This window comes from Heliconius melpomene, chromosome 3 (genome assembly GCF_056956725.1).
Source record: "Heliconius melpomene rosina isolate 202511_hmr_F chromosome 3, ASM5695672v1, whole genome shotgun sequence".
Taxonomy (NCBI): domain Eukaryota; kingdom Metazoa; phylum Arthropoda; class Insecta; order Lepidoptera; family Nymphalidae; genus Heliconius; species Heliconius melpomene.
In genome coordinates, this window is record NC_140391.1 from 8,569,890 (window position 1) to 8,596,042 (window position 26,153).

Sequence of the window (26,153 nt, forward strand, 5' to 3'; positions counted from 1 at the left end):
CAAAGAATGCCGCCATTTTAAAAGTGTGGGAATATTTAAATTTAGTCTAAACATTGACAGGCATCCTCTGAATCTCTGAATGAACAAAGATTATAAGGGTAGTTTGTGTTTTAATGGCTATAAAACCATATAGGGGATTCACAGTTCTGAGAGAGATCTGAGAGAACGTATCGTAAACATGTCGTATCGTATGAACAAACAAATTGTGAACATTATAAAAGCGACAAAGCAGGGTGTTTTTGAACTCCTGTGTAATGAGTAGCTTACAGTTTACAACCTATGTAATTGAAACGAATATGGTTATTAGATGTTACAAGAACAAGATATAGCTTATAAACTAAATTTCCACAGATTATTTCAATTCGTATTTAAAGAAAATTACTTAACGGCTAAGTCAATAAATAACAAAATATATTTTTTTGGGTTATTATTAAAACACATACAATGACCATTACAAAATTATTTCATTAAATAAAATGTTCTTTTGACATTAAAATGAAAACATAATGAAATGAAATTAAAATATAATAGAATTGGTTACACAAATAAACCACTCAAAATCTACTTTTTATATATTTATTAGATTTATTTATTATATTTGGTTTAAGAAGTAGATTTGTAGTGTCATCATTTCTTACATAGAAGGAAGAAATAGGTAAGTAAATACCATATAATGTAACAAATAAATGGTGTAACTCAAGCAAAGTACGTATTTACTGATAAATAGTTAAACTTAGAAACTTTTGGCTCGTATTATTTAATCAAATTTATTTTTATAATTAAAGCATGTTCGATTTTCTCCCTTCATATTTGAAGAAATTGCATCATCTTGTACTAGCAACTAGTTTCAATTAACGCAGAATAAAAAGAATACTCATTGAGAAAATATATGATTAAGCGATATCTTATAATAAAAGAAATAAATAGAAAATAAAATAAATACATAAAATTATGAATTTTATTATTTTAAACACTGAAAGGTTCGAATTTATTTAATATTTTTTATAAGTTCATAAAATTTATATGCGTGAATAGAACTTCTAGACTACATCACAAGATCCAACACGCTTTCAACGAATACATATTAAGCTGTCTCTTTTACACTTGGGTGTTACAAATATGCTATATCTCACTCTGATCTTTTTAAAGCTTGATTCTGGAGAACTTAACCATTGTCATTTCGTCATTTGACTTTTAAAACTCGGGTGCAGTGGTTGGTCGAATATTTAAATTATCTCAAAGTGACTTTTCTTTGCAATTTCGTAAGAAATACTGTCTTCAATTTAAAAAATATTTTACTTATTACGAAAACTTAAATATCACAAGTCAAAAAATAAACATTTTAAATAGTGGCTATTTATTATTTTTTATTTTTCTTAATTCTGGTCTTACTAACTGAAAAGTTAGTTTTAAGGCCGCCGATTGTTTATTGTTAACGCAAAAGATTGCAAATAAAGCATAGAAGCAGTGACAGTAAGTTTGTGAAGTGACTTAACATGAGCTACGCGTATACTGAACATAAATATATTGAAAATAACAATTCTTTATTGAATATTAATTCAAATATTGCAAAGCAATTGCATACACACGACATTTTACATCAACTGAATTATTTTTATATGATAAAGAACAAGATAAAGAAGTTTAAGACAAATATGATTTGTAGAACAACAGCAACAATGTAAGTACCTTCTGAATATAGAAAATTTCTTCTTTTAATTTATTTATTTATTTAGAACCTTTTATGCGGCAAATAGGAAACATATTATTATACTATTAATATTCCACAGGCACTGCCAATAATACGAAGTTTACAATATTGTTTTGAATTATCTTTTAATTCAAATGTACGAAACTATACGCATTACTAACGATTGATTTTCTCTGCATCTGCAGAAAAAGAAATTATGCTTTTACATAAAATTGTGTAATAATACTAACAGCTTCAATTTCTTGTTCATCACAATTTTGTACATTGTTATTTGTTAATGTCGTAAAATGTCATAGCTATTAATCAAAATTCGTAATGCATATCCATGTATCGGATCAATAATATTAAACAAAATTCAACAAACGCAATATGTTAAACATATCAAATAGGTTAAATAAAAAAAAGAACCTCCAATAAAGATCTGATAATTTATTTTTACCTTTCCGTAGAGCAGAATAGAAACTACAAATACAATCTCTACAAACTAAAAAATTTTAGAATAACATACAGACATTTCTATATATTTATAAAATCTCTAAAATGAAAAATACTTAATCATCGTGGATATTATAGTTGATAGAAGTTATTGCTAGCCAGTAAATGATTAAAATGTTCAAGAGCGATCTTATCTAAGGTGAAAAGGGGTCGATCTTTTGACCGATATCTATACATATCTACTTTTAAAAGCTAAATAACAAGTTACATCCAGTTACAACTTCATTTTGCAATTGTTGCAAAACTCTTAGCTTGCAGACGTTTGCTTTAGTAGAACCATTTTTTATCTGACAATCATACTACGGATACTGGCCCGAGCGGAAACAGGTTATATGGGACTCGCGGACTGGCAAATGTAGGCCATCCGAAAATCCACTAAAGCCACGGTGCTCCTCGACCGCTACTGGCCATAAGACATGGGCTAGAATCTTCCGTGAAACTTAGTAGTACCAACCTACAAATTGCTATTATGCCATTATTGTTGCCTATTTATAGTACTAATAAATACATTCAATGACTAAAATCGTAGCCATTAAAGTTACGCAATTCTAAAGAATATATTTGTCCTATTAAATAAAAAACACATATCTCGAGGGCCGTTGACAAACGCGGCGTGAATTTTGCCACTCAACACGCAATACCTCAAAAGTATCTTAACACTAGGTTCTCTCTGTTATATGAGGGATAAAGGAAGCTTAAAACATTAGGCCTTCGTGGGGCAGCAATACAGTATCTGTTGTGGGATAGATTCCCACAAGACGGAATAAATTATTTTCATTCCCACGCTGGTAACAAGACAAAAGCGGCGTTAAGTTTTGGCGCAGTCTTAAAAAATGAGCGGAAAGTCGTCAGTCGTCGGGGACATCGTGTCCTGTTTTCCATTTTCTCCGCCAATCCTGCCTACGCATGGTACATCATGGAGCTAAACTTTAAAAATCTGAAGAGTCAAAAATGTGTTTTTTTGGGAATTAAGAAAATACTTTTTTATGTATGTAAACTTTAAACTTTAACATACATAGGCATATGGCATCCATTAAATAAAAAGAATTGCAAAATATTTATGTAATTTTCACGAGACGATTAGTGTCACATGAGCTTCAGGTCAGTATAGGTCTAAAAATAAAAACTCCCATTAGTTTATAAGTTACTTGAAGCTCATGTGACTGGGTCACGTGAATCTCAAATAAGAAATAAGATAAAAATGTTAATAATATTTATAAAATACAAAAAAAATATCTTTTGTATTATTACATTTTTTCTATCTTTTTCACATTGTATGTGATTATTACGTAGTTTATTTTTAAGTATTTTGTATTCTAGTACGAAACGATTCACGTCTTTTCAATTTTCTGTAAAGGCTCGACTGAGTTACTGTCTTATCTTGAGAGTCTTATCTTATACTTCCTTTAAAAAAAACCGTTTCACGTTGGATTCTGCACACAGCAGGAGTCATAACCTAGTGTAGCTAAGATACTCCGTTCTCCACTTTCCGCCGAGTTTTTCTAGAAATTTCGTGTTGACTGACAAAATGGAACGCCGGAGCTTTTGCCCTCGCGCCACGACAGCCTCACTTACTTGATTTGATGAACTCTCCAGAAATTCATATAATATACCAACTTGGTTTAGTTTTAGAAGAAACGTTATACAATCTATTATTTCCTGGTAAGGCGGTAACTGGTTCTATGTAAATTTTTATTCTTGCAATTAATTCCAATAATAAGGAAGTATCAATCAAAACCTAAATGTAAGCCATATAAATTATATAATCGTATGCTGGACACAATGTAAATGGAAAGTTTTCCTGTCCTTGCAGTTCTAGTGTACATTTCTAGTGTCTGTCCACACTTAGTGTTGGCAAGTTTGGCGATTTTTATAAAGTGTATAGATAATAATTTGCTTTCAACTACGCTTACTCAAAAATAAAATAAATAAATAAAATAAACCTCCTAATTATCATAAGAATTTATTTAAAACCGGGAAATTACCAACCCTGTCTATTTTCGACTTCAAGTTGTTATGAAAGAATTCACTTATAATATAGAATATTACAAAGTCACATCCATAAAAGAGCTTGGAGTTAAACATAAAACGTATTTCATACATGGAACATTTGCGATAGCGAGTCATTGTAACAACCTATATTTGGCAAAAGTGGACAATGCCTAAAACCCCTCCAGAAATAATTCAAAACCATCCAATTTCCTAGTAATAACTTGTATTGTATGAAAATATAAATGAATTTTGGTATTGGTTTTGGTTACTTAGGTTACCTGAATAAAGCAGCAAATACTAGATTGCACTTATCATCATGACTAAGTGGATTTGACGTAGTCTCGCCAGCAGAGGCCGCATTGGGTGATAACATTCATGGGCGGTCATTCATTCGCACCCACATAGAATTGATTTTGATTCAGATCTAATGCAAAACAAAGGATTATCGGAATAAAGACGACTAAATTGTTTAGATGTATCCTTAAAATTTCTCCGTTTGTTCTGTATTGACCTGGAAAAGACTAGAAGCTTATTAACATAAACAACTTTCACATTCCTATTTTTTGTTGGGTACAAAAGAGGTACACCTTCGTGTAGCAATATCCAATTTAAAAAGGACATTTTCCTTGTAAAATGATTTCGTTAACAGATTTAGTATTTATACAAATGGAACATAAAAGGAAGTAGTTTCCGCAAAGATTAGAGTAAGAATTAATCTCATTTCCAAGGTTGACATCGTGGAACACGTGGGGTTAGCTACTTATATAATTGGTATGGATTCTAGCTGCAACATTTCTTCGAAGGAAACCTTTTATTTACAATAAAAATAGTAGTTTTCCTGTTTGGGTTACAATATGTGCTAGCTCAGGGGGTTTCACTATTTTTTTTGAGAAGAGTGAAATTAACATGTCTACGTATTTGGAAAGTCTAATTTCAATTTGGATTTAAATCATTTTTTTTTTATATAATAATATATACGTCCAAATTATATTGAAGCCCATAACTTAAAATAATAATAAACCACGTAGGGATTAATAAATGGCTTGGGAAGTGGGAACTTTAATATATTTCTCATATCATATCAGCTTCACGCTGTATCCCGCACACAGCAGGGTAGGCAAAAGGAACCTAGTGTTAAGACACTCCGTTCCCCACTTTCTGGCGAATTCGAATGAGGAATATATTTCTCATATTGTAATATCCTATCCAAGGTCACGTATAACGACATGGTCCTATATCAGTTAATTGCATCGCCCATTTTGTTTGCCCTGCTGTTCACACAACTCTGTACTACCTATATTATTATAGCAATATGTAATTACGTATCTATGTTAGCATCAGTATTATCAACTGACGTCACGAAGTATACTTGCACGCGACACCGGCTTTATTATGTTTTAATTTTTATTGTTTTCATAGCTTAGCAGGGTAGACAGAAGAATCCTAGTGTTAAGTCATTCCGTTCCAAATAAATCAGTTCCGTCTGCCTACGTACCGAACGTACTGAATTATCGTGGCATTGCGCTTTCAGCGTGGAAAATAACGCCGTCCTTTGCTTGGTTGTAAGAGAGAGAAAATACCCTGTATGGGAATCGAACACTCTATTGTCGCGTCAAAGTGGTCTCACTTATTTTTATTTTGTATAAATTACATACATAAGATAGGTACGCATCTTATTTTTGTGATTCTTTTCCTTAATGTTTTTAGTATTCCTAAAGTTACTCAGGTCAATCAACTCCTCCAAATGCTTAAGATGATTCAGTACTAGAATATACATACGTAATTGAATATGTAATAAGCATACGTATAATCATTGATTAAATCATTGATAATCGAGTGTGTTATCCACAATTGTATCATATTCCTAGTTGGAACATTAAAGCCGAGTCCATTTGAACTTGTACGTACATGTTCTGTTGTAAACATAAACTGTGCAATTATAATGAGTCACCGAGGCGGCTGTAGCAATTTCATAGTTGGCAGATTCGACGTAAAACCCCGGTGAAAATCCCCCACAGCGACCTACTTGGTGGAAGTCGGTGTTTGTGAGAAATAGCCTCATATAACAACATATTCTATACGACGCGAAAGCAAGTCTCGTGACCGGCCTGCCATTGGTCGGTTAGGTTGACGTCACGTAAACCAACCAATCGGAAGCCAAGAGATGTATTTTTAGAACATGAACGAATAATAGTGGGGATTGAGGAAAACTGTTGGAACACCTCGGCTGTGAATGTTGCACAACGTTTTTTGAGCTCAACGCGAGCGTGCATGTTATACTGTGAATATATTAATTTACTTTCAAAGTTTACTATTTCAATTGAATGTAAAAGTTGACATCGCTTTCAAGCTTTTAGTTACTTCTTTTATATTTTTCTTAAAGAGTAACTAACTTCTTCTGTGATAGAGCCTGCAAAAAGATACTTTTTGTAAGGTGAGTCCTAGAAATTAATAATAATTTTAATCGTATAAGTATTTTGCTTAAGAATGAATATTTATAAGTGAAAATAAATATAATTTTAACTTAAATATATAATATGTTAGAACAAAAAGTTTGTAAACTTGAACGTAATTAGCGAGGACACGTGAGCATGTTCAGACCTGTCGCGCTCACGTTGTTGTGTTGATGAGTGTTCCAACTCCAAGTGGCACTAGTTTCTTTTCTACGATATTCTAGAACAATGTATTTTTTTATATTTCCATAAAAGGATTTCATTGTAGAATGATAAGTGGTCTTAACCTAATGTGAAAAAAAATGTATTTGTTGTAACTATTGCACAAGAATTTTAATGAAATTGGAGATAACATTATTAATGATCTATTAAATCGTTATTAAATTATATTTTATAAGATAACAAAAACAACTGTCATTATATGTCTGTATGTTTAAAAGGATGATTCTTTATATTTTATTTGTGATAAATGATTGTATTTTTTAACATATACTGGCAGCATACGTCATTGATGACCTTGTTCTTTGGTATTTAGTTTGGTTGCGCACTTGTGTGAACGAAAATTTCTATCGAACCATTGAAATTTATAGAAAAAAACTACCGACCCAAAGCTCTCAGCTCTCTTAAACTTATATTATGACCAAATTATATAAAATCTTTACATAAATTGCAGCCTATGTGTTATTTTGATGTATAAACAATATTAATGTAAAGTTTCATCTAAATCCGTTCAGTTGATTTTTCGTGAAAGTGGAACAAGCATTAATTCTCAATTTTTTTTTACATTTATAACATTAATCGAATAATTTTACAAGGAATAAGTATGTATATTTTTCCTACAATCAATAAATGAAGTTAATAACATTACGATTAATTTTTTAAAGCCATTGTTTTGAGTTGTTTTTCCAATGTCATTGTGTAAAGTAAGAGTAGATTCGATCGATAATTATTCACATAGCCTCAAGGGCACCATATTGACGTATATGGTACTTGCGCATTCCAACAACTCATAACATTTGATAGCGTTAAGTACAAAATACTTATATAGGTGAAACAATAGTAATATTATCAATCTATATAATAGCTAAGTAAATTAAATGAAATCGATAACGTAATTAATTGAATTTATAATTTATTAAACTTAATAAATATTTATGTGGAAGTCTTGGAAGTATACTGTTGTCATTGACATATCTTATGATCGTATATAATTTTTGTCAACTTTGGAATTTTTCTGGCCATAACATTAATTAGGTTATTAAATATTTTATTAGTCCACATACCGGTTTTTCCGATCTCTACATTTTTATAGGTCTATCATTAACATACCTGTTCACCCATTTTAAGTCAAAAACAAAATTTATTTTTATATTTTATGTGAAGATTTCTTAATTATATTACGATAAATATAGTTAAATAATTTTAAATCAGAAATAATATTTAGAAAGTTTTAGGTCGTTTGTTGATTACAACGTGTTACTTCGTCTTTCTTTTTGGTAGAATCTACGTTTCATTACTTTATTTTCTTAATTCTGAATTAATCATAAAACTTTGAAATGAAGAAATCTGAATGCTGATGGATAAGCTCTTTTGTTGCAGGTCTACTGCTGTTAGAGTTTCTTGTCAAGGAGCCTAGAAGGTTAAAATTTCCGTAGGGACTCTCGAGGAGTTCAAAGAAGTAAGTAACGCCGCTGCGGCGGTCTTGTTCCCCTAACCAATTTTCTGTTGCAGGAAACTTCAAGACCCAAGCCAAGAAAGGAAGCTATTCAAGAGAAGCAACTTAATATTTTTTATTTTTTTCTTCCAGGTTTTCTTTTTAACTTTAATCAAATGTTACGAAGTTAGAGATACTAAATGTTAGAAGAAAAACTTTAATTTCATGATAGGATTATGTTTTGTAGGCTAATAAATTGGTCAATAATTTCTATCTAAAGTAATATGATATTTCAACCGTACTTCATATATTTATTTCAGGTTTTAAACATTTAACGCATTGACTAAAAGTAAAAAAAATCACAAAATTTTAAATATACACTAAAAATTAAAACACACGTTAGTAGGTACGACAGTTAAGTCTGCCATATTATAATCTAAACCAGTTATCTTCCGATATGATCACGCGATGGATACACGGTAACATGTCGACTATACTCGATTGCTATATTAGATAACATATGTAAAATTTTAATTTCAAATTACTAGAAATATTTAATCAACATTTAATATTTAAAGCTAGCAAATATTAACTAAATAACTATTTTTTTCTTAGCAATTATCGTCTTTAACGTAAACTAGCACAGTACATTCTACATACATGTACACATTCAATAATTACCTATTTTTAAACAGACAGACGGTCGAACAACGCTTAAAACCTGAAATTCATAGCAACCAATCGTTAAAAAAATATTAAAATTCATGTCGGTTACATGACGTTGAGTTCGATTTATTTTAAAAGCACCAATTTTGATTCTTTTTGGTTTCCGAGACGGTCTAATTATATTTAAACTAATATATATGCATTCATTACTCCTATACTTATAATGTCATGTAAACGATATATTATATGTTATACATTTTCATACATCTGGAGCGTATTTCGTGTACTGCTCCTCTTATGGTATTATTACGAAATATCAAATGAAATAATAGTTCGGGGATTGTTAGTGTATCAATGGTATAGAAATCATTATCTATTTGTCCCCATCACGTCTCCCAATCATTGCTAGCACCCATTTCCCTACATGCGTCCTTCCATGTCCTCTTATCCCCCTACCTCCGCTTCATACGAATATATACATTATGTTACGTCGTTCATTTTTGTTTGTAGTTCTATTCAAAATGGTTGCTCAAAAGATCACCGTCTGTCCGCGTCGAGGAGACGATATCGGAAGTCAGTTTAAGTCGAACACCGAAAGACATGGTTTTTTCGCAAACGAATGTCAATACTCGACAACTTTTGAAACTGGTAGAGATAAATCGCTTAAACTCCGAAAAGAATCAACAGGTGAACGGTCCAACCGGAGTGCCTATCGGCGGAATTCTCGACTCGCCTTCGCCAACGCCCGCCCCCAGCACGAGCTTTTCAGAGGTAAGAGGGTGTCGCCGTGTCCGTGAGTACATAAACATTATTTGTCGTTAAGTTTGTTCATAAGTTTATTAAATTAATTTTAGCTGGCAACATGTACGAGGCGTATGCTAACATTTGTTAATTATATTTCAGGAATTTCTCAAACCGGAGCCGCTATTTCCGGATACAATGTTTCACGATTCGGACGGGGAATTCTTCCAAGACCTGGTGCAATGGTGCGCCGCGCCCGCCGAGGAGCCAGTAGTACAGTTCATTGGTGAGCTATACCTTTGTAATAAGTAATAAAAAATATTATTTAATGTAATCTTTAAAATGCGTCATCGTGACGCAGTTGGGGTAAGCCAGATTGAATGCAATTCTCGAGGTTTCAAATTGTAGAGGGGGGGTAATGTTTATATAAATAAGTGTTTTCCTAGTCTGATTAGATGTAACGTGACATTGGATTTAGTACAATGTCTTTAATATGGATGGAAAGTGGAGAACAAAGTGTTTTTGTGATCAGAAAAGGTTATCCATTTCGTATATGTAAAGTCCATTTATACATCAAAATAAGGCAAATTGTGATATTATATTGTATTAATTTCGATGTTTTGTTTGCACAGATCCATTAAAAGTAAGTGAAGAAAGGGCACACAAAACAGACACACTAAACACTCAATTCTCACCGCAAGGTTGGGAACTATTCGACGCTAACTCACCGCCGGCGCCCGCCGCCCTCGCCCCCGCCTACCCGGCCACGGTGACGGACGGCCACAACAATACTTACATAGATTACTTTAGCATACAATCCAAGAACAATATACCTTTCCAAGAGCAGTTCGTTGACATCAACGAGTTGCCTGTAGTTATAGGTGACTTAGCGTCGGAGCACATCGCCATGGACCCGCCGGCAGACGCGTGGCAGGACTACACCTACACTAAACATAACACTCATGACACAATGCCCTTCATACAACAAGACGACTCAATGGACCTGAAACTGAACATGGTGTCGGTGATACCGCGCGAGGTGGAGGGGAACGACCGGCTCATATCCGAGTACGTCCTCGACCCTGGGTTCAGGTCGCCGGCCGCGAGCGGCAGGCGCGGGCTGTCCGTTGATGTGCACGCGCCCGCGCTTCCTGACATCATCAGCACGCCTGATGTGCTCAGCTTTGTGGAGCAATTGGAGCGAGAAAAAACAGTGCTACCAAGCTCGGTAAGTTACACTTTACTGTTTATGTAGCTTTTGATTCTTATTGACGTTGCTAATGACGATGATACTAATATTTGACGTATTTACAGAACACAAATCTGGAGCCAGTGCAGCCGACGATCAAAGAAAGCCCGAGTGTCGATCACTCTCCGTCTACAACCGACTATTACATCAACTCTCCTAAAAGTGAACCTCACGAGGAATCCGACGATGACACACCAAAGAAAGCTGGCAGAAAGAGAACACGCCACGACAGCGAGGAGTCTGATGAAACATATATTCCATACAAGGAGCATCATCACACGCCTAAGAAGTATCGTCCGAGGAAGCCTAGCATACCTATCAAAGATATGATCAAGGCACTAGAAGGCGCTCAGAAGGACGCGCCGAAGTCACGTCGAGGGAGACCTCCCAAGACGAGGAGAGACAGTACAGTATCCACCGTCAGCAATAACTCCGCGGTCTCCACACACGAGGTGAAGTACAGGGAACTTAGGGACAAAAATAATGAAGCTTCCAAAAAGTCTCGCATGAACAGGAAACTAAAGGAACTGCAAATGGAACAACTCGCAGACGACCTGGAAGAGAAAAATAAAAAATTAAGAGTTCAAGCCGTCATGTTGACTCAGAGGATTAATGAACTTAGAAAGACATTTATGTTGGCAGTGTCGCAGCAAAAAGTTGGTTAATTTCATAGAATTGAATGCCAGGAATTCGATTTAATTCTGATCTATTTTCATAGATTTAGTGGTTTGCTATTTGGGGCTGTAGCAATTGTAAATTTGTTAAAATAAAGATGTTACAGACTCTATGGCCACAATTAGGGCATACTGCTCTAGACCTTAGTTTTGAAATGTCTTATTGTAATGTGAATTGTCTTAGATGTATTAGATATAAGTTCACTCTAAATTAATTTTATCAACACTTAAATTATAATTTACAAAAAAAAGTGTTATGAAATGTTAAGCTATCAATCTTAAGTCTATTATTATCTTAAACATTCGAGTCAAGAGTGTAACTCGAATCTAATGTTAAACAAAAAAAAATGCTATATAGTTTATCAATTCATTGATTAATTTCTGCATTGTATTCAACTATCTATAGATAGATTTATTGTTTTTATTATATTTGGATTAAATGATTTCATCTTGTTAAACTTATTATTATTTTTCCCAACTTTATTATATGTTTTGTTTATTTTAAATCCATATTTTGACAAATTCGCTCATATTAACTGCAGATTTATTCTTAAATTTATCCTTTTGAATTGATGAAAATGATTCAAAGTATATAATAGAATAAATCAGCTTCTCGCTGTACCCTGCACACAGCAGGGTATGCAGAGGGAAACCTAGTGTTCTGACACTTCTTGTTTTCTTCATTTGTTTTGACATTTCCGTTCCCGACTAACGCCGGATTCTGGAGGTTTATTCTTGCTTTCTTTTGTTATTTAGAGGAAACGATGATATTAAATACTCGCGACCCGCTTGCGGCTACGCCCGCTTAAATTACATAATTATTTGTTTACTAACCTATATTAAAAAGTAGTTTCAGGCAATTCAATAAAGTTAATTATAGCAATTTTATCGAACGACTTTGAAATATTCTTCGAGAAATAGTATATCTTTTTTTGTTTATAAACAGATTTAAAATAAAAGCACAACTCCAACCTGTGGGGTTGTCAGAGCCTACGCCGCGAACTGCCTCAATAATAGTGAATCTATTAAAAAAACATCAGAAATGAAGATATATCGCAATAAAATCTGTATGTTCGGTCGCCATTCTGATCACAATTGGAAGTTTTTACATGGTTATAATCAATTCATAATTATCTACCATCTATGAAAGGAGCTGTAATTTTATTGAATACCTTTGTTGTCCATGATATTGTTTGTAGAGGTCGAGGACATTAAGCAGGACATTAGTTTCACATTACATGGAAGAAAAAGTTCATTTTTTTATCAAAGACTGTTTACAAATTGCATTGATTCTTACAATAACCTACGGAAGTAATTATTAATATTAATCACTAAAAGATTTTTTGTAAAATGTGTTCCGCATACTTTAATTAAACATCCATTATTAATACAAAATATAATTGGTATGTTTACATAAGGAAAATATTGTAAAATAATAACAAGATTACCTTCAAGACACATTATTGAATCAACCAATATTTTTGAACAAAGTTAAAATGTCATTAAAATATAATAAAGTAAAGAAGGATTCATAGGAAAGAGGAAAAAAGGAACAAAAAAACCAGTTTGGCTGTAAAAAGAGTTATTTATTTATAATTCACAATAAGAGAATACGTACCAAAGAAATTCTGAAGATATTACAAACATAATATATATAATCGCGACACACTTTAGTCCAGTAGATTCTTGTGACCGGCCTAATCTGTATATTAATTAGGTACTTTCAAATTACACGTTCAATTTAACACACCAGATGAAGTGCATAGATAAATAATACAATTAATATTCTAATAATATTCTAAATCGACTAAATATTTAGTATAGACATACTCTAAAATAAGGAAACAAGATTCCCAGGAGTAGTGGTACTGCCGTAAAGAAATTCTCGAGGCAAATTCACTTCAAATGATACAAAAAAAAACAAATACAGACATAAAATATTCACAAATGAATTAAATGGGAGAGCACCTGTAACCAGTTATCAGTTCATTGCAAAATAGGAATTCGCGTAGATCGCTCTCGGCCAGAAATGTAACCCGCTTATAACGAACCCATAGAAAAATTTACACCAATCAGTACACGGTTACGAGCCCCAGCCTGCGCCGGCGCACCCAGCGTTGTGTTGCCGGAGTCACTAGTACCGAAACGACATTGCTAGTGGGATCCACAAATTATGTAACATATCATATTTCAAAATATAAATATCCAAGTTTTAAAATAAGAAGTTAGTGTAAAACAAAGATTTTCAAATAAATAGCCATTTATATTCTATTTAATTTGATTAATATCTAGGTATAAAATTGCAAAATACGTGATTTCACCCTAGATAGTGAGTGTCTCACAAATGTGACCAACTATGACAAGTGGTTAAAAAAGAATAAAATTAATGTAACATAATTTATGGATATTTTCGACATGATTAGCATTACAAATTCGGTTTTTCCGCGAATGGTGCAGGCTGGGGCCGCCTCGCCGGCGCCCGGGCCGCGCTGCGAGTCCCGCCACGGCGCACTACACTCGGGGGCGCCGCTAGTCGGAGGCGCCGTCGTCGGCGTCCTCCAGGAAGCTGAATTTATTCGATGCTACGAAGTTCTGCAAAAATATACTTATATGAGTATATTATAAGCTTTATAACAAACTTAATTAAAAAAATTATAAATATAATAATTCAGCTTCAAGCTCTTTCCCGAACACAGCCGGGTTAGACAGAGGAAACCTAGTGTTAAGACACCGCCTTTCCGCCGAATTCTCGGCATTGCCCGTTGAGTGGCAGAACTCAAATTGAAATTTTGCCTCGACACTAGAGCATTGAAATAGAAATATAAATATGTTTCATTTTCTCAAATGCCACACTCTGTACCACTACTCTCACGACGGCAAATTTAATAATAGCAAAATAGGAATAATTTGAAAAAATTAAAAATATTGACTGAAGATGACATTGTTGTGCAGCAATTTTTTATTTACAAGACAAAGCGTGGCGTGAACTTCCGGCAATCATCAAACAATGTGTCAAAAATTAGACAGAGGATTTGAAACAGTGTCTTAACTAAGTTCTCTCTGTTTATTGTGGAATATGAGTAAAAGTCAGTCATAAATCAAGTTAGTACTAGTAAAATATATTCAAACATCAGATTAAAATATATTAGCAAAATTTTTATTAAATTATCTACATAACAATGTTATAAATCAATATTGATAAATAAGTGAACTAATAAAGAAATGCAACAAAAGTGTATATTTAGATAATATCATCTTTTATTAATAACTGTAATTACACAAGCAGTTGAAGTTAATAGGAAATTAATTTATATTTTATGTTAAATTTGTGGGTATAAAGCGACCGTACCAAGTATAGGACGAGGCACGGTGTCTAGTTGACCCTCTCTTTGCTATTGCGCAATAAATAGATAAATAAATATCTATAAAACAATCTAAAAATTATATTAGATTGTTTTATTTTACGCTTACTAACACTAACAAACGTAAAGTTTTTTTAAGTTTTTTTTTTAGAAAATGTATAATAATTTTAACATAGCAAGATTTGAATCTGTGCTACTCGAAAACTGTCCAAGTGGCGTGGACGCTTTATAAGCTCAATAATTATTTTAATTGTTATTATTTTTAATTGTGCCACACCTGCTTATATGGATTAATATAATTATCAACAGGAAAAATAAGTTCCTAGCTAAAGCTGTCTAACAACAGTAGATAATTTTGATAAGAAGATAAAAATTATTTCGCGTCCTGTGTGTATGTCAGTATATATATACAGGGTGGAAGAGGCAGCGCTTCTTTTATTGAAACTGTATATAGGGTAATATATTTCAAACCCACACCTAAGAAATTAATCAAGGTACCTCAACAGTTTGGACGTAGGATTTTTTTTTCATTTCACTATTTTAATCCATACCTGTATTTCGTGTGACGCACACATACGTGTGCGACGTTTCCGATTTGACAGGTAAGTGTGTGCGTGCCAATGTTATACTTTACAAATGGCGTTTTATTTTAAAACGATAATTTTATTATTTATTTTGTTTGAAAAAATAACTTTTTCATTTTTGGGAATTATTTTTTTTCCGAATTATATTAGACTTTTATAGAATAGTTAAAACTGTGGTTTCATTTAAAGTGGTGCTGACAATTCCACCCTGTATATAAACCCTACTCTTGCAATGCTCTGACTATTACTGAAAACCACACAAAAAAGCCACGGAATATTATTTCATACATTTTAAAATTCCTAGAGCATACCAGCTAAGCGTGTTATGCTAAGATGAATAAATTATTCTAGTAAACTATTCAAACATAAAAAGAATTCATCTTTTTAAAAATATTATTAAAAATTAGACATACTATTAGAAACTCGTTTCGACTTTTATCAAAGAATTCTCACAAAACCTCAAGCCCCATACAAATTGAACCAGACATTTCTACATACACAACATAAAGCACACAAGGCCATACAAGACAATACATACCGGTTTTTCCTGTTCCTTTAGCTTGGGTAGGGGCTTGTCGTCGGGCTCGTGTCGGTCGCGACTACGACTGTGGCGGCCATTTTCTTTACTCTCAGGCGACGTTTCACGCTCACGGGGCTCGTTGCGCCTATCGCCATCTTCATCTCTATTGTCTTTATATTCCTTATCCCGATCATTGTTATCGCGTTCCCCGTCGCGATAATCGCGGTCGCCTTCCCGGTAATCACGTTCCCCATCCCGGTAATCACGTTCCCCGTCCCGATGATCACGTTCCCTGTCCCGGTAATCGCGATCGCCCTCCCTCCTCTCGCGGGAGTATTCACGCGAGTTGCGTCCGTCGCGTGAGGAGTCGCGCCGGTCGCGGTCGTCCCGGGAGTAGTCCCGGCGGTCGCGTGCGTCCCGGTCATCGCGGGAGTAGTCGCGTCTGTCCTGGTCGTCCCGGGAGTAGTCGCGCCTGTCGCGGTCGTCCTTGGAGTAGTCGCGTTTATCTTTGTTGTAGCTCCGGGAATCTCTGCCGCGGTCGCGATCGTCTACAAAGGATTGTTAAATAGAAATTAATATTTCATGATCAGCATTTGAATTGTTCAGTTAATAGGAAATTAATTTATATTTTATTTATATTACATTTGTGGGTATAAAGCGACCGTACCAAGTATAGGACAAGGCACGGTGTCTAATTGACCCTCTCTTTACTATAGCGCAATAAATAGATAAAATATCTATAAAACAATCTAAAAATTACATTACACTGTTTTATTTTGCGCAGTGATATACTCGCAAACGAACTTTTAGGAAATGTATATAAACTTTAACATAGCGGGATTTGAACCGTCGTCGTCGTCGAACGTTATTGTTATTATTTTTAATTGTGCATTATATAGATTAATATAATTATCAACAGAAAAAATAAGTTCCGCCCTAAATAAAATTATAAGGTGTAAAATTACTAAATCAATAGAAATATTGTTACAGTAAACTAACTATTTATGATGATATTAGTACATTTTAAAAATGATTTACGCCGAGTACGGAAATATTTTTAGTTAAAGTAATCGTTTATATAAATATAGCATAACTTACCTCGTCTCGGAGCACCACGACGATCACCAGAATGATCATTCTGAAAATAAACAACTAATTTAGTTTACATATTTATTATACACAGTACAGATACAACTGGAATTATTATTTCTTGAAACATCAGTACATTATTTTAAATATTTAAAATTGTTATTGCAAATTATTTCTAGTAGTTTATTATCAACTTACCCGCCGACCCCAACGTTCCTTCTCCTCAGTGGCGCGTCTCGCTTCTTCTTCTTGCTTCCTTAAGCGTTCCTCTATTTCACGTTCCCTATTAAGAATAATTAAGTTAATTTTTAGCTTCATCCTACAGTGTAGGCAAAGGGAACCTAGTGTTAAGATACATGGTTCCTCAGATATCAATTTTTCAAATCAATATTAGACTTTGTCTTCTTACCAAAGAGAAGAAATTAATGTTTTCCCGCTGCGTGTCATTCTTCTAGATTAGACTTAAGTGCATTTTATTATATTTTCACATTAGCATAAGAAGTAGCTCCTTATTAATTTCACTGGAGCGAATAATGACAAAACCAACGTTTTTATTATAAATATGATTTTTTATTTATTTATATGCTCTGAATAAAAATGAACAATACACAAAGGCAATAGAAACATACAGACAACATATAATACATATTTTTAAAGTATTATAATTAAGTGTCAAATACATTATTACATTTTATTTGACAGTTACTAAATATAAGTGTAACATTAATACACTATCCTAATTAACCTACTTTACCCCCTATATAATGAACACTTCAACTCCACACATTATCCTAACAAAATGAGGTATAAATATTATAATTATCTTGAGTGAATTGAACCCAAAACCTTCAAAATAGCCTTTTCTTTACTCTTTAGAAATTACTTTTATTTACTATTATAAGAATTACTCACTTAGCAGCTGTATCAACAGGCTTGGCAGCTCCAAATACTTTCTCCGCAGGTACTGGCTTGGGCACAGATTTTTCTGGAACCTTATCATCTAGTAATGCGCCATCCGCCGGTTTAGTCGGTGTCTCAGTCTCTCGAGGTACAGTACGAGGTAACAAGTTCAATTTTGGTCGCTCACGAGGTTTGCTGTCTGTCAAAATAATTTTTTATAATTGTTAAAATGTTCATACCTAAGAGCAGATATTTTAAAGTTATTTTCACTTTTTCAATGCACCGTCATATTTCCTCCGTCCGTCTATGTACCAATAAATGAGTAAGAGAGAGAGAGTTGTGAAGAAATCTCGTTTCTTTTTGAGGACTACTCATTGCATGATACATCCTGCTAGAAAGCAATTCTGTATTTTGTCTGACTTAACCAGCGGTTTGGCAATATTTATTGACATTTTGTAATTTCTCATTAGGTATAATTAATTTAATACATTTATATAAGTAATTTTAATCTTACTATCAATTCATACCTTCTCTAGGCGGATCCCGGTCACCAAAACCTCTGCTGCCAAATCCTCTGCTTTCTCTTCTAGTGGAAAAGAAATAAATAGTATAATAAGAAATAAAGAAATATATAAATACCATATTTATATTGAAATGCTTATTTATCTTAAATATATACCTATATATATTTTAAAAGTAAATACAAACCCATAACCACCCTCTCTATCAGCAGCGCGGAATCCATCGCGTCCACCGTAACCGCGTTCTCGCCCACTGTTTCAATCAAAATTTATATAAATTTATTACACACTAAGAATTTCTCCCAATAAGGGGATATAAGAAATATATTTCAACATAACATATATGAAGCATTAAATAAAGTAGATCAGACAATATATGAAAGCAAATACTCAAAATCTCATAGTTAAATTTACATATTCATTTGAAGCAGATAGCATTGTTTTTCACATCTTTTACATTTCGCAAATTCAATATCACTTACGATTATACGATAATTTAATAATATGAAATAAATATAACAGTTGGTACAAAAAAGAAAATGTTTTTGATTTACCTATCCCTATCCCTTCCATATGAATCGCGTCCACCGTAAGGCGCGCGTGGGGGCTCCGAACGTTCAGCGTCGCGCCACCCACCCGGTCTATTATCCGCACTCGCTGATACACACAAACAATTTTATCCATTAGACATATTCATACTAAATATTAATTAGATTTTCATATAGGAAGTCACTCAGAAAAGTAATTGAGCAGGAGCGAGCCGAAGACTAGTCTGAATTGAGTTACGGCGGAACCGTGTCACAGATCAAACTAAAATGGCCGGCCACGGGAACTTCCAATGACCTTTAGAGCTACGTCTCCTCTGGAAAGATTCCTTGACTAATTCTAGGGTCAATATTTCTGGTTTCCCCGCCATCGCTGTGAGCGACGCCCCCGGCTAGAGGGTAAAGTACCAACGCCGGCGACCTTTACTCAGACCTTCCCGAGATGGAATTGACCAACATATATCAATCTCAAAACAAAACATTTAACATATAAAGCACATTTCAATCCCGACACGCAAATGTTTGTCTAAAGTTGACAACGTGATCTGTGCGTGCATCCCACGTGTGACATTACAGCTCGCTCCCAACAACAATCACTTTTGTATTCATCATAGTTCATAATGAGTAAATAATGTTTCTACCATTCAGATTATTTAATAGGAAACAACTAAGAATGTCACGTAACAGTCATTATAGTCAATTGCTATTGTATTAGTTTTTATAAATACTATTATAATAAAAAGGAGTGGAAAATTTCGGTTCTGTTGCACAGTATTGCCAAAGAAAAAAGTGCCATTCACAAGTCAATATTATTAACTTTTCATATTAGGATGTACAACTCCCGGCCATTGTAATGAAATTTAAAAGGACTCTTCCAGTATAAAAAGGGCACATGTAGGCAAGAACTCACAGTCACGCGGACGCTCGCGCGGCTGGTCGCGGTCGGAGCGGCGCGCGGGCTCGGGCACGGCGCGCGGCCCGGAGCGCCAGTCGCCCATCGTGCGCTCGGGGTCGTACTCCCTAACCACAACAGCAAACATATTAACATCCTACTTACTTACTTTAATATATTAAATTACTGTATTGACATAATGAAAAAAAAAAGAAAGAAAATATTTTATTCTATCATAATCTCATAAGATTGCATGGAATATTCATTTTATTGTGATAAAAAGAGATAACATCATAAAAGAATTAATACTTAAAGTCAATTTTAATGTTAGATGTTACCTATTTTTGTATAAGTTAGTTAAGAATGTTAAAAATATATATAGCAACAAATTGATTTGTTATATTATACTATCTAAAAAAAAAATACTGATGTTATTCAATGATAAATGAATTACCTTTCTCTGTCACCTCTGCCGCTTCTGCCCATGCGACGGTCATTGTCTTGAGTGGAAACTTCTATTCTAATTCTTCTGCCACTTATTATCTAGTAATATTATGTTTTTAATTAAAAACGTTAAATGAAATTAGTAACATAATTTATAGAACTTTATATATATAACAATAATTTAAACATATGAAGAGAAAGAAATAAATATACTATTTATAATAAACTTACCAAGTCAGGCATATTCATGGCACTGACAAGACTATCTCTGTCTTCAAAGTCTACATCTCCAAAACCCTTGAGCCGACCTCCTTCCTTTGGCAGTCTCAAGTTGTTAATCTATTAACACAAAAAAATAAATTTATTTTTTAAAGTATTCAAATGTAATTATTCTAGATGTTATTTGAGACAATTTAAGATAAATAGATGATGAATAAAAACACTACATACATATCTATATACATATATAGTAAAACTGTAAGACATTGTTGTCTATAGATGGAAGAAATATAAGAAATTCTATTATTGAGGGTATTTTTAATATAATAAGTCTGCTTATCTATGCGTTTGTGAATGCTAAGTGTGCCAATATAAAGTATTGTATACAATAATATATTGCTACAAACAAGTATTTTATTGAATTGGCTGAAACTTGAGCTTTCAATGTATGAATATGGTCCTTAAAACGATAATGTTATTAGATCACGAGAGTGATTCAGACGAGTGTAAAAAGTACAAGCGGGCGAAGCCGTAGGCGGATCGCTAGTTATTAATATAATTTTTAAAGCAACAATTGTGAGAAGAACTTTAAACAACTGACAATTATGTTTTACATCACTACCAAAAACTGTATAATAATAATTTGATAAGCCATATAATAAAATATAGTTTTATTACACCACTATATCAATTAAATATTTGTTGTAACACTATTAATCCAGACTATGAAAGTGAAATGATAAATCTATTATATAACCATGACATTATGTGCTAATGCACTTAAAACAAGTTCTTGTTAACGTAGATTTTTTGAACTTGTGCCAAATCTGCATTATGTTTCCTGAAGTTTGTATTTACTCCGAAATCAACTGTTTTTGTTTATATACATATTATATATTTTTTAGTTTTATGCTGTTACTCCAGATGTAGTAGCGTAGCCATGGCGATGGGAGCCTAGTAGTGTTAAGACACTTTGTTCCCCACTTTCCGCCCATATTTTCAAATAAAGATATTGTATGTTGAGTGGCAGAACTCAACGCCGCGGTTTGTCTTCCTTGTCTTAGGTCGAAAAAATGAAAATAATTTATTCACGCTGGCAGAAAATCGAAACCACATTACTTACTATACTACACTTAGCTTTTGTGCCACAATGGACGCAATTGTTTTATTTTAGTTTCATTAGATATATAATACAAAACTAACCTATTAAAATTATGAACATAATTATTGTATTCAACAATAACAACAAAAAGTAAATTAAACTTACATTAATGTGTAAGGTTTTGTTTATAATAGATAGATAAGAAGTTAATACACATGGTATTTTAATGTAAAAAATCACCATGTTTTGATTATTCCATATGTATGTAATATCCTTTAATCTTCATATTTTTTTAACAGCTTTATGTTTTTTTTCCACATAGCAGAGGCAGAGGGAATGTAGTGTTATGTCACTCCATTTTATCTTCTCTGTTATCTTCTGAATTTTTGAGAGAAAGACCCAGAGAGAAGACAATGTTTTGTATTTACAAATCATTCTCAGATTAATCTGAGACTTAGCCATAAATACGGGCCATAATGTGTATTGATATAAAAACTAGTTGTTTTAAATGAAATTAAAAGATAGAGCAAACAAGAATATTATTAGTAATAAATTTTAAACAATAAGTTAACAAACACATGGTACATTATTCCAAAAAAATTGCCATGTTGTGGTAATTCCATTATGTTCAAATATTGTAACAAAATTATAATATTCCTTAATTATCATAAAAGAAGAGTTGTTTGTAATAAAATAAAAAAGATATAAAAGTTAAGAATCTATTTTTTAAAAAGAGATATTTCTCAGTTTCATCCTAACCTATATATTATACTAGCGGCCTGCTCGCGGTTGCACCCACGTGAACTATGTTATTATTAATTTCTGTCTCCATGACTACGTCCTAGTGACGCCTATGCAAAATTTTAGACTTCTAGCATTTGTAGTAACGAAGTTTCATACAAACTTTAAACCCCAAAAACAACCCCTTAGGATCGAATATTGCAAATTCCCGTCTTAGCGAGCACCTACGTCTTATAAATAACTCCTGTGCAAAATTTGAGATTCCTAGCAATTGTAGTTTCTGAGATTTCGTGATGAGTGAGTGACCTTCCGATTTTATATATATAGATATCAGAAGACAAAAACACATGTGGTTATATCAAATAATATATCAAATTCACAATAGATAACTTTATTTTAAATAGCATATTATTAGTTTTAGAAATGGTTGAGCAAATCATGCTAAATATAATTTACATTAATGTATATGCAATGAATTTAAGTTTTATTCCAGTTATTTAGTGAAAGTTCATTCGGCTATCTGCAATGTCATCTCTTTGCAGTCAAATGGAAGCAAATGTCTGACATATGTTTATGTGAATATATTTAATGGAAAATAAATAATATTTATTTACATAATGTAAAGCATGTTAAAATAATTATGTAGCATTAAACAAAACAAATCAAAATATGTTTTTATTTACATACACAATTTATGTTCTCCATTTTTAGACCATTACACATCATCTAACCTCATAAGTTGTGGGGAATGAATTTCATTTTCATTTTTTTACTCTGGTGACAAGACAGTGCAGTTTTGAGTTCTGCCAATCAACATGCAATATCTCGAAACTAGATTGAAAGCAGAATTGGAGTCTTAACTCTAGGTTAAATGTTCCCAGTTCCCTATTCTGCTACATGCAGGGTATAACATAAAGAAAAAAAAAACTTTCATACCTTAAGTCCAGCAAAAAGCTCCATGATAGCACTCTCCTCAACATCATAAGGCAAATTGGAGATATGTGCAATGAAAGGGGGTCGGAGGGGTATGGATTCATCATCTACTGCAAGCCCTCCCCGGGCCGCACGGGATGCCGACGGTAGAACCACCGGCGCACGGTGACGAGAGGAGTTTGCATAGCTCTCTATGAAAAATCAGTTTGGTAAATTATAAATATTTATAGAATTTGATTTTTGAATATTTTGCTTTTGATAAGTTACATAAGGAAAATAATATTTGTAAATTAATTTCTATTTAGTTTGTTGGCAGACTATACATATTTAACTGATATTATAATTAAGTAAAGCCATATTGAAATTTTTTTGCAATATAAAAGTTGTAATTTACTATATTATAGTTATTATTTAAACTAGTTTTTAATAGTTATTGATGAAATCAGAATGCATTAGCATAAATACATTAACAATTTTATCATGAAAAAAAAACACCCTCAGATTGTTAGGGAGACAGCCAATGAAAGACTAGTCTGAATTGAGTTATGACCTTAGTCACCTCGTAGATTATGCTCAAATTGCTGGTCACAAGAGTTTCCAACAATACCAAGGATACACCTACTCCTTAACCACTCGGTTAGGTATCCCAAGCTAAACTTGGCATTGTAATTTCTGGTTCCCTTGCCTTTCTTATAAAGAAAGCATCCGGCTAGAATGTATAAAGAACAATTAGACCTTTACTCAGACCTTCCCGAGGCGATAGGAGTGACGAGCACCCAGCATGTGCGCCCCACGTACGAGATTAACATTGACTGTCCATTACCCTTTAAATTTCATCATTGGGTTTCTTTTAATAAAAGCGTACGTAATATAACAAGGATTTACTTTAAATATTTTATAATAATTAGATTTTTACTTACGTTCTTCATCTACAGAATCGGCCCAATTGTTTGCTGTAGCGATAGTAGTTGTCTCGGCAATAAAGTTTGTGGGGTCGGTTTTGATCCATTTTATTTTTTTTGATTTCTTGCCTGCAAAATGTTACGTCAACATAATTTATTTTAATTTAAGATGAGAATGTTCTTGATAATACAAATAAATGGTAAATGACGCATAGCAAGTGAACGACCTACTCTGATTTTGGAAAGTAGCTATCCGCAGATATGGTTGTAAGACATTTTTGTATAACTGTTGCTATTTACGATGTTTTAAGCGTTGGTACGTGAAATACCACGGGACACAAATTTTTACACGGAGAAAAAGTTCACGAAAATAAAAGTTAAGAAATGTGGCCACGCGGTAAATCCAAACGTCCGTAAAGGTGAATTGATGACACGTTAGCATTACCTAATTAAATTTTATAGTTATAAAAATATGTTTATCGGATAGAGACATAATTAACAATTCGTTATATGCAAAATAAAATGAAACAAAACATTGGGAAGTATTAGAAATCGAGAGTTTTTCATATGACAAAATTAATAGAACTAACCTGTAGCGGCCATATTACTAGGCTGGGGCCAGTGTTGCCACTGACTGAACAGATTAAAACTCTTTCTTCAAGTATGCTCTTTGCAAAAGAAAATTGTTGCCATTATTTACTAAGTGCTTAACTAAAAACATAAAATTTTAATTCTAAATATAATAAAGTTAAAACTTAACAACAATAGTTGAATTTATTCTTCGATAAATGTTTATAATATATTTCACTTAACTAATGATGTATCTTGGTTATGAAATATTTTCAATAAACATATCGTGTGGGCGTAGTAAAAGTAGTAAAAAGCGTTGAGAAAAATCTTATCAAAAAATTGTTTGGGCTATTCTGGATCAATAATTTACTTGTATTACTATTATGTCATTCTATAAATTTGAAACGATAAATAATTATATTCATATAACCGTACACAGCAAAAATGTTTTTAGAATATAGATTACAGAATTGTTAGAGGAAACATCATTGTCGATGGTCTCACTCAGAGATATATTTTTTTTATTTTTTTATATCAAAAAACATATAACTTTTTTTTCATAAAAATATTTTAAATAAATTTTAATTAAATGCTAAATACATTTATAATTTTATATTATGGGGATGAAAGTTTCTATGAGACTTCAGCCAATTTTGATGCTATAAATCTGAAAATTGATATACATAAAACTCCTTCTTATAAATAATAATTTTTGCTACATTTGTTTCTTTTTGAAACAATCAAGCAATACATAGAATTAGAGTATGTAGAATTAGAAAATTGACTTTGCATGAGATCTTATAACTTTTTGATATTGCAAGCCATCATCAACATTTTACATATCTACAATATTTAGTAGTAGTAGTAGATTTCTTTTTGTAAGATACCTGCGTAAGATATTAAGCCGCTGCGCCAAATATTTAATATAACATATTTTCGTATGTGAATTATAATTATAAAAAAATACAATTATAAAAAAATGACGCAGGGGCACAAAGTGTGACTATAAACGTCACTGGTTGTGGGTTCATCCCCACTCGAGGAAAATAAATACTTATATAAATTTAAATTCGAGTAATTTACTAGCGAGGATGTCACGATGAAAATGAAGAAAGTGAGAATCAGCTGGTTTGGGCACATCGAAAGAATGAGTGATGAAAGAATGGCACAAACGATTTATGATGGAAAAGTGAC

At 32.9% G+C, this 26,153-nt stretch overlaps 2 protein-coding genes and 2 non-coding genes across 8 annotated transcripts; 1 reads left to right on the forward strand and 3 right to left on the reverse strand.

Annotated features, from left to right (window-relative positions):
* The first annotated feature begins 1,175 nt into the window (after positions 1-1,175).
* Positions 1,176-12,093, forward strand: LOC146540069 (uncharacterized). 4 transcript variants are annotated; one of them, XM_085207737.1, is made up of 6 exons: positions 1,176-1,681; positions 8,251-8,329; positions 9,482-9,742; positions 9,875-9,998; positions 10,345-10,940; positions 11,027-12,093. In XM_085207737.1, the coding sequence occupies exons 3-6, from the start codon at positions 9,572-9,574 to the stop codon at positions 11,624-11,626; spliced, it is 1,491 nt and encodes a 496-aa protein (XP_085063863.1). In that variant the 5' UTR covers positions 1,176-1,681; positions 8,251-8,329; positions 9,482-9,571; the 3' UTR covers positions 11,627-12,093. The 4 variants fall into 4 exon arrangements, with proteins under 4 accessions (XP_085063863.1, XP_085063865.1, XP_085063862.1 ...); XM_085207736.1 differs by lacking the exon at positions 1,176-1,681 and adding an exon at positions 6,419-6,632; XM_085207739.1 differs by lacking the exon at positions 9,482-9,742 and having other exon boundaries at positions 1,177-1,681.
* Positions 12,094-13,200: 1,107 nt separating this feature from the next.
* On the reverse strand, positions 13,201-25,100 carry eIF4B (eukaryotic translation initiation factor 4B). 2 transcript variants are annotated; one of them, XM_085207734.1, is made up of 14 exons: positions 24,980-25,100; positions 24,408-24,518; positions 23,491-23,678; positions 20,724-20,831; positions 20,503-20,591; positions 20,067-20,176; positions 19,172-19,268; positions 18,799-18,864; positions 18,618-18,676; positions 18,103-18,289; positions 17,389-17,473; positions 17,200-17,239; positions 16,120-16,649; positions 13,201-14,227 (listed from the first exon to the last, which is right to left on the reverse strand). In XM_085207734.1, the coding sequence occupies exons 1-14, from the start codon at positions 24,990-24,992 to the stop codon at positions 14,165-14,167; spliced, it is 1,746 nt and encodes a 581-aa protein (XP_085063860.1). In that variant the 5' UTR covers positions 24,993-25,100; the 3' UTR covers positions 13,201-14,164. The 2 variants fall into 2 exon arrangements, with proteins under 2 accessions (XP_085063860.1, XP_085063859.1); XM_085207733.1 differs by having other exon boundaries at positions 19,166-19,268.
* LOC146540071 (Nuclear RNase P) lies at positions 19,367-19,665 on the reverse strand. Its single transcript, XR_014879495.1, has one exon.
* On the reverse strand, positions 24,005-24,299 carry LOC146540072 (Nuclear RNase P). Its single transcript, XR_014879494.1, has one exon.
* Positions 25,101-26,153: the final 1,053 nt, after the last annotated feature.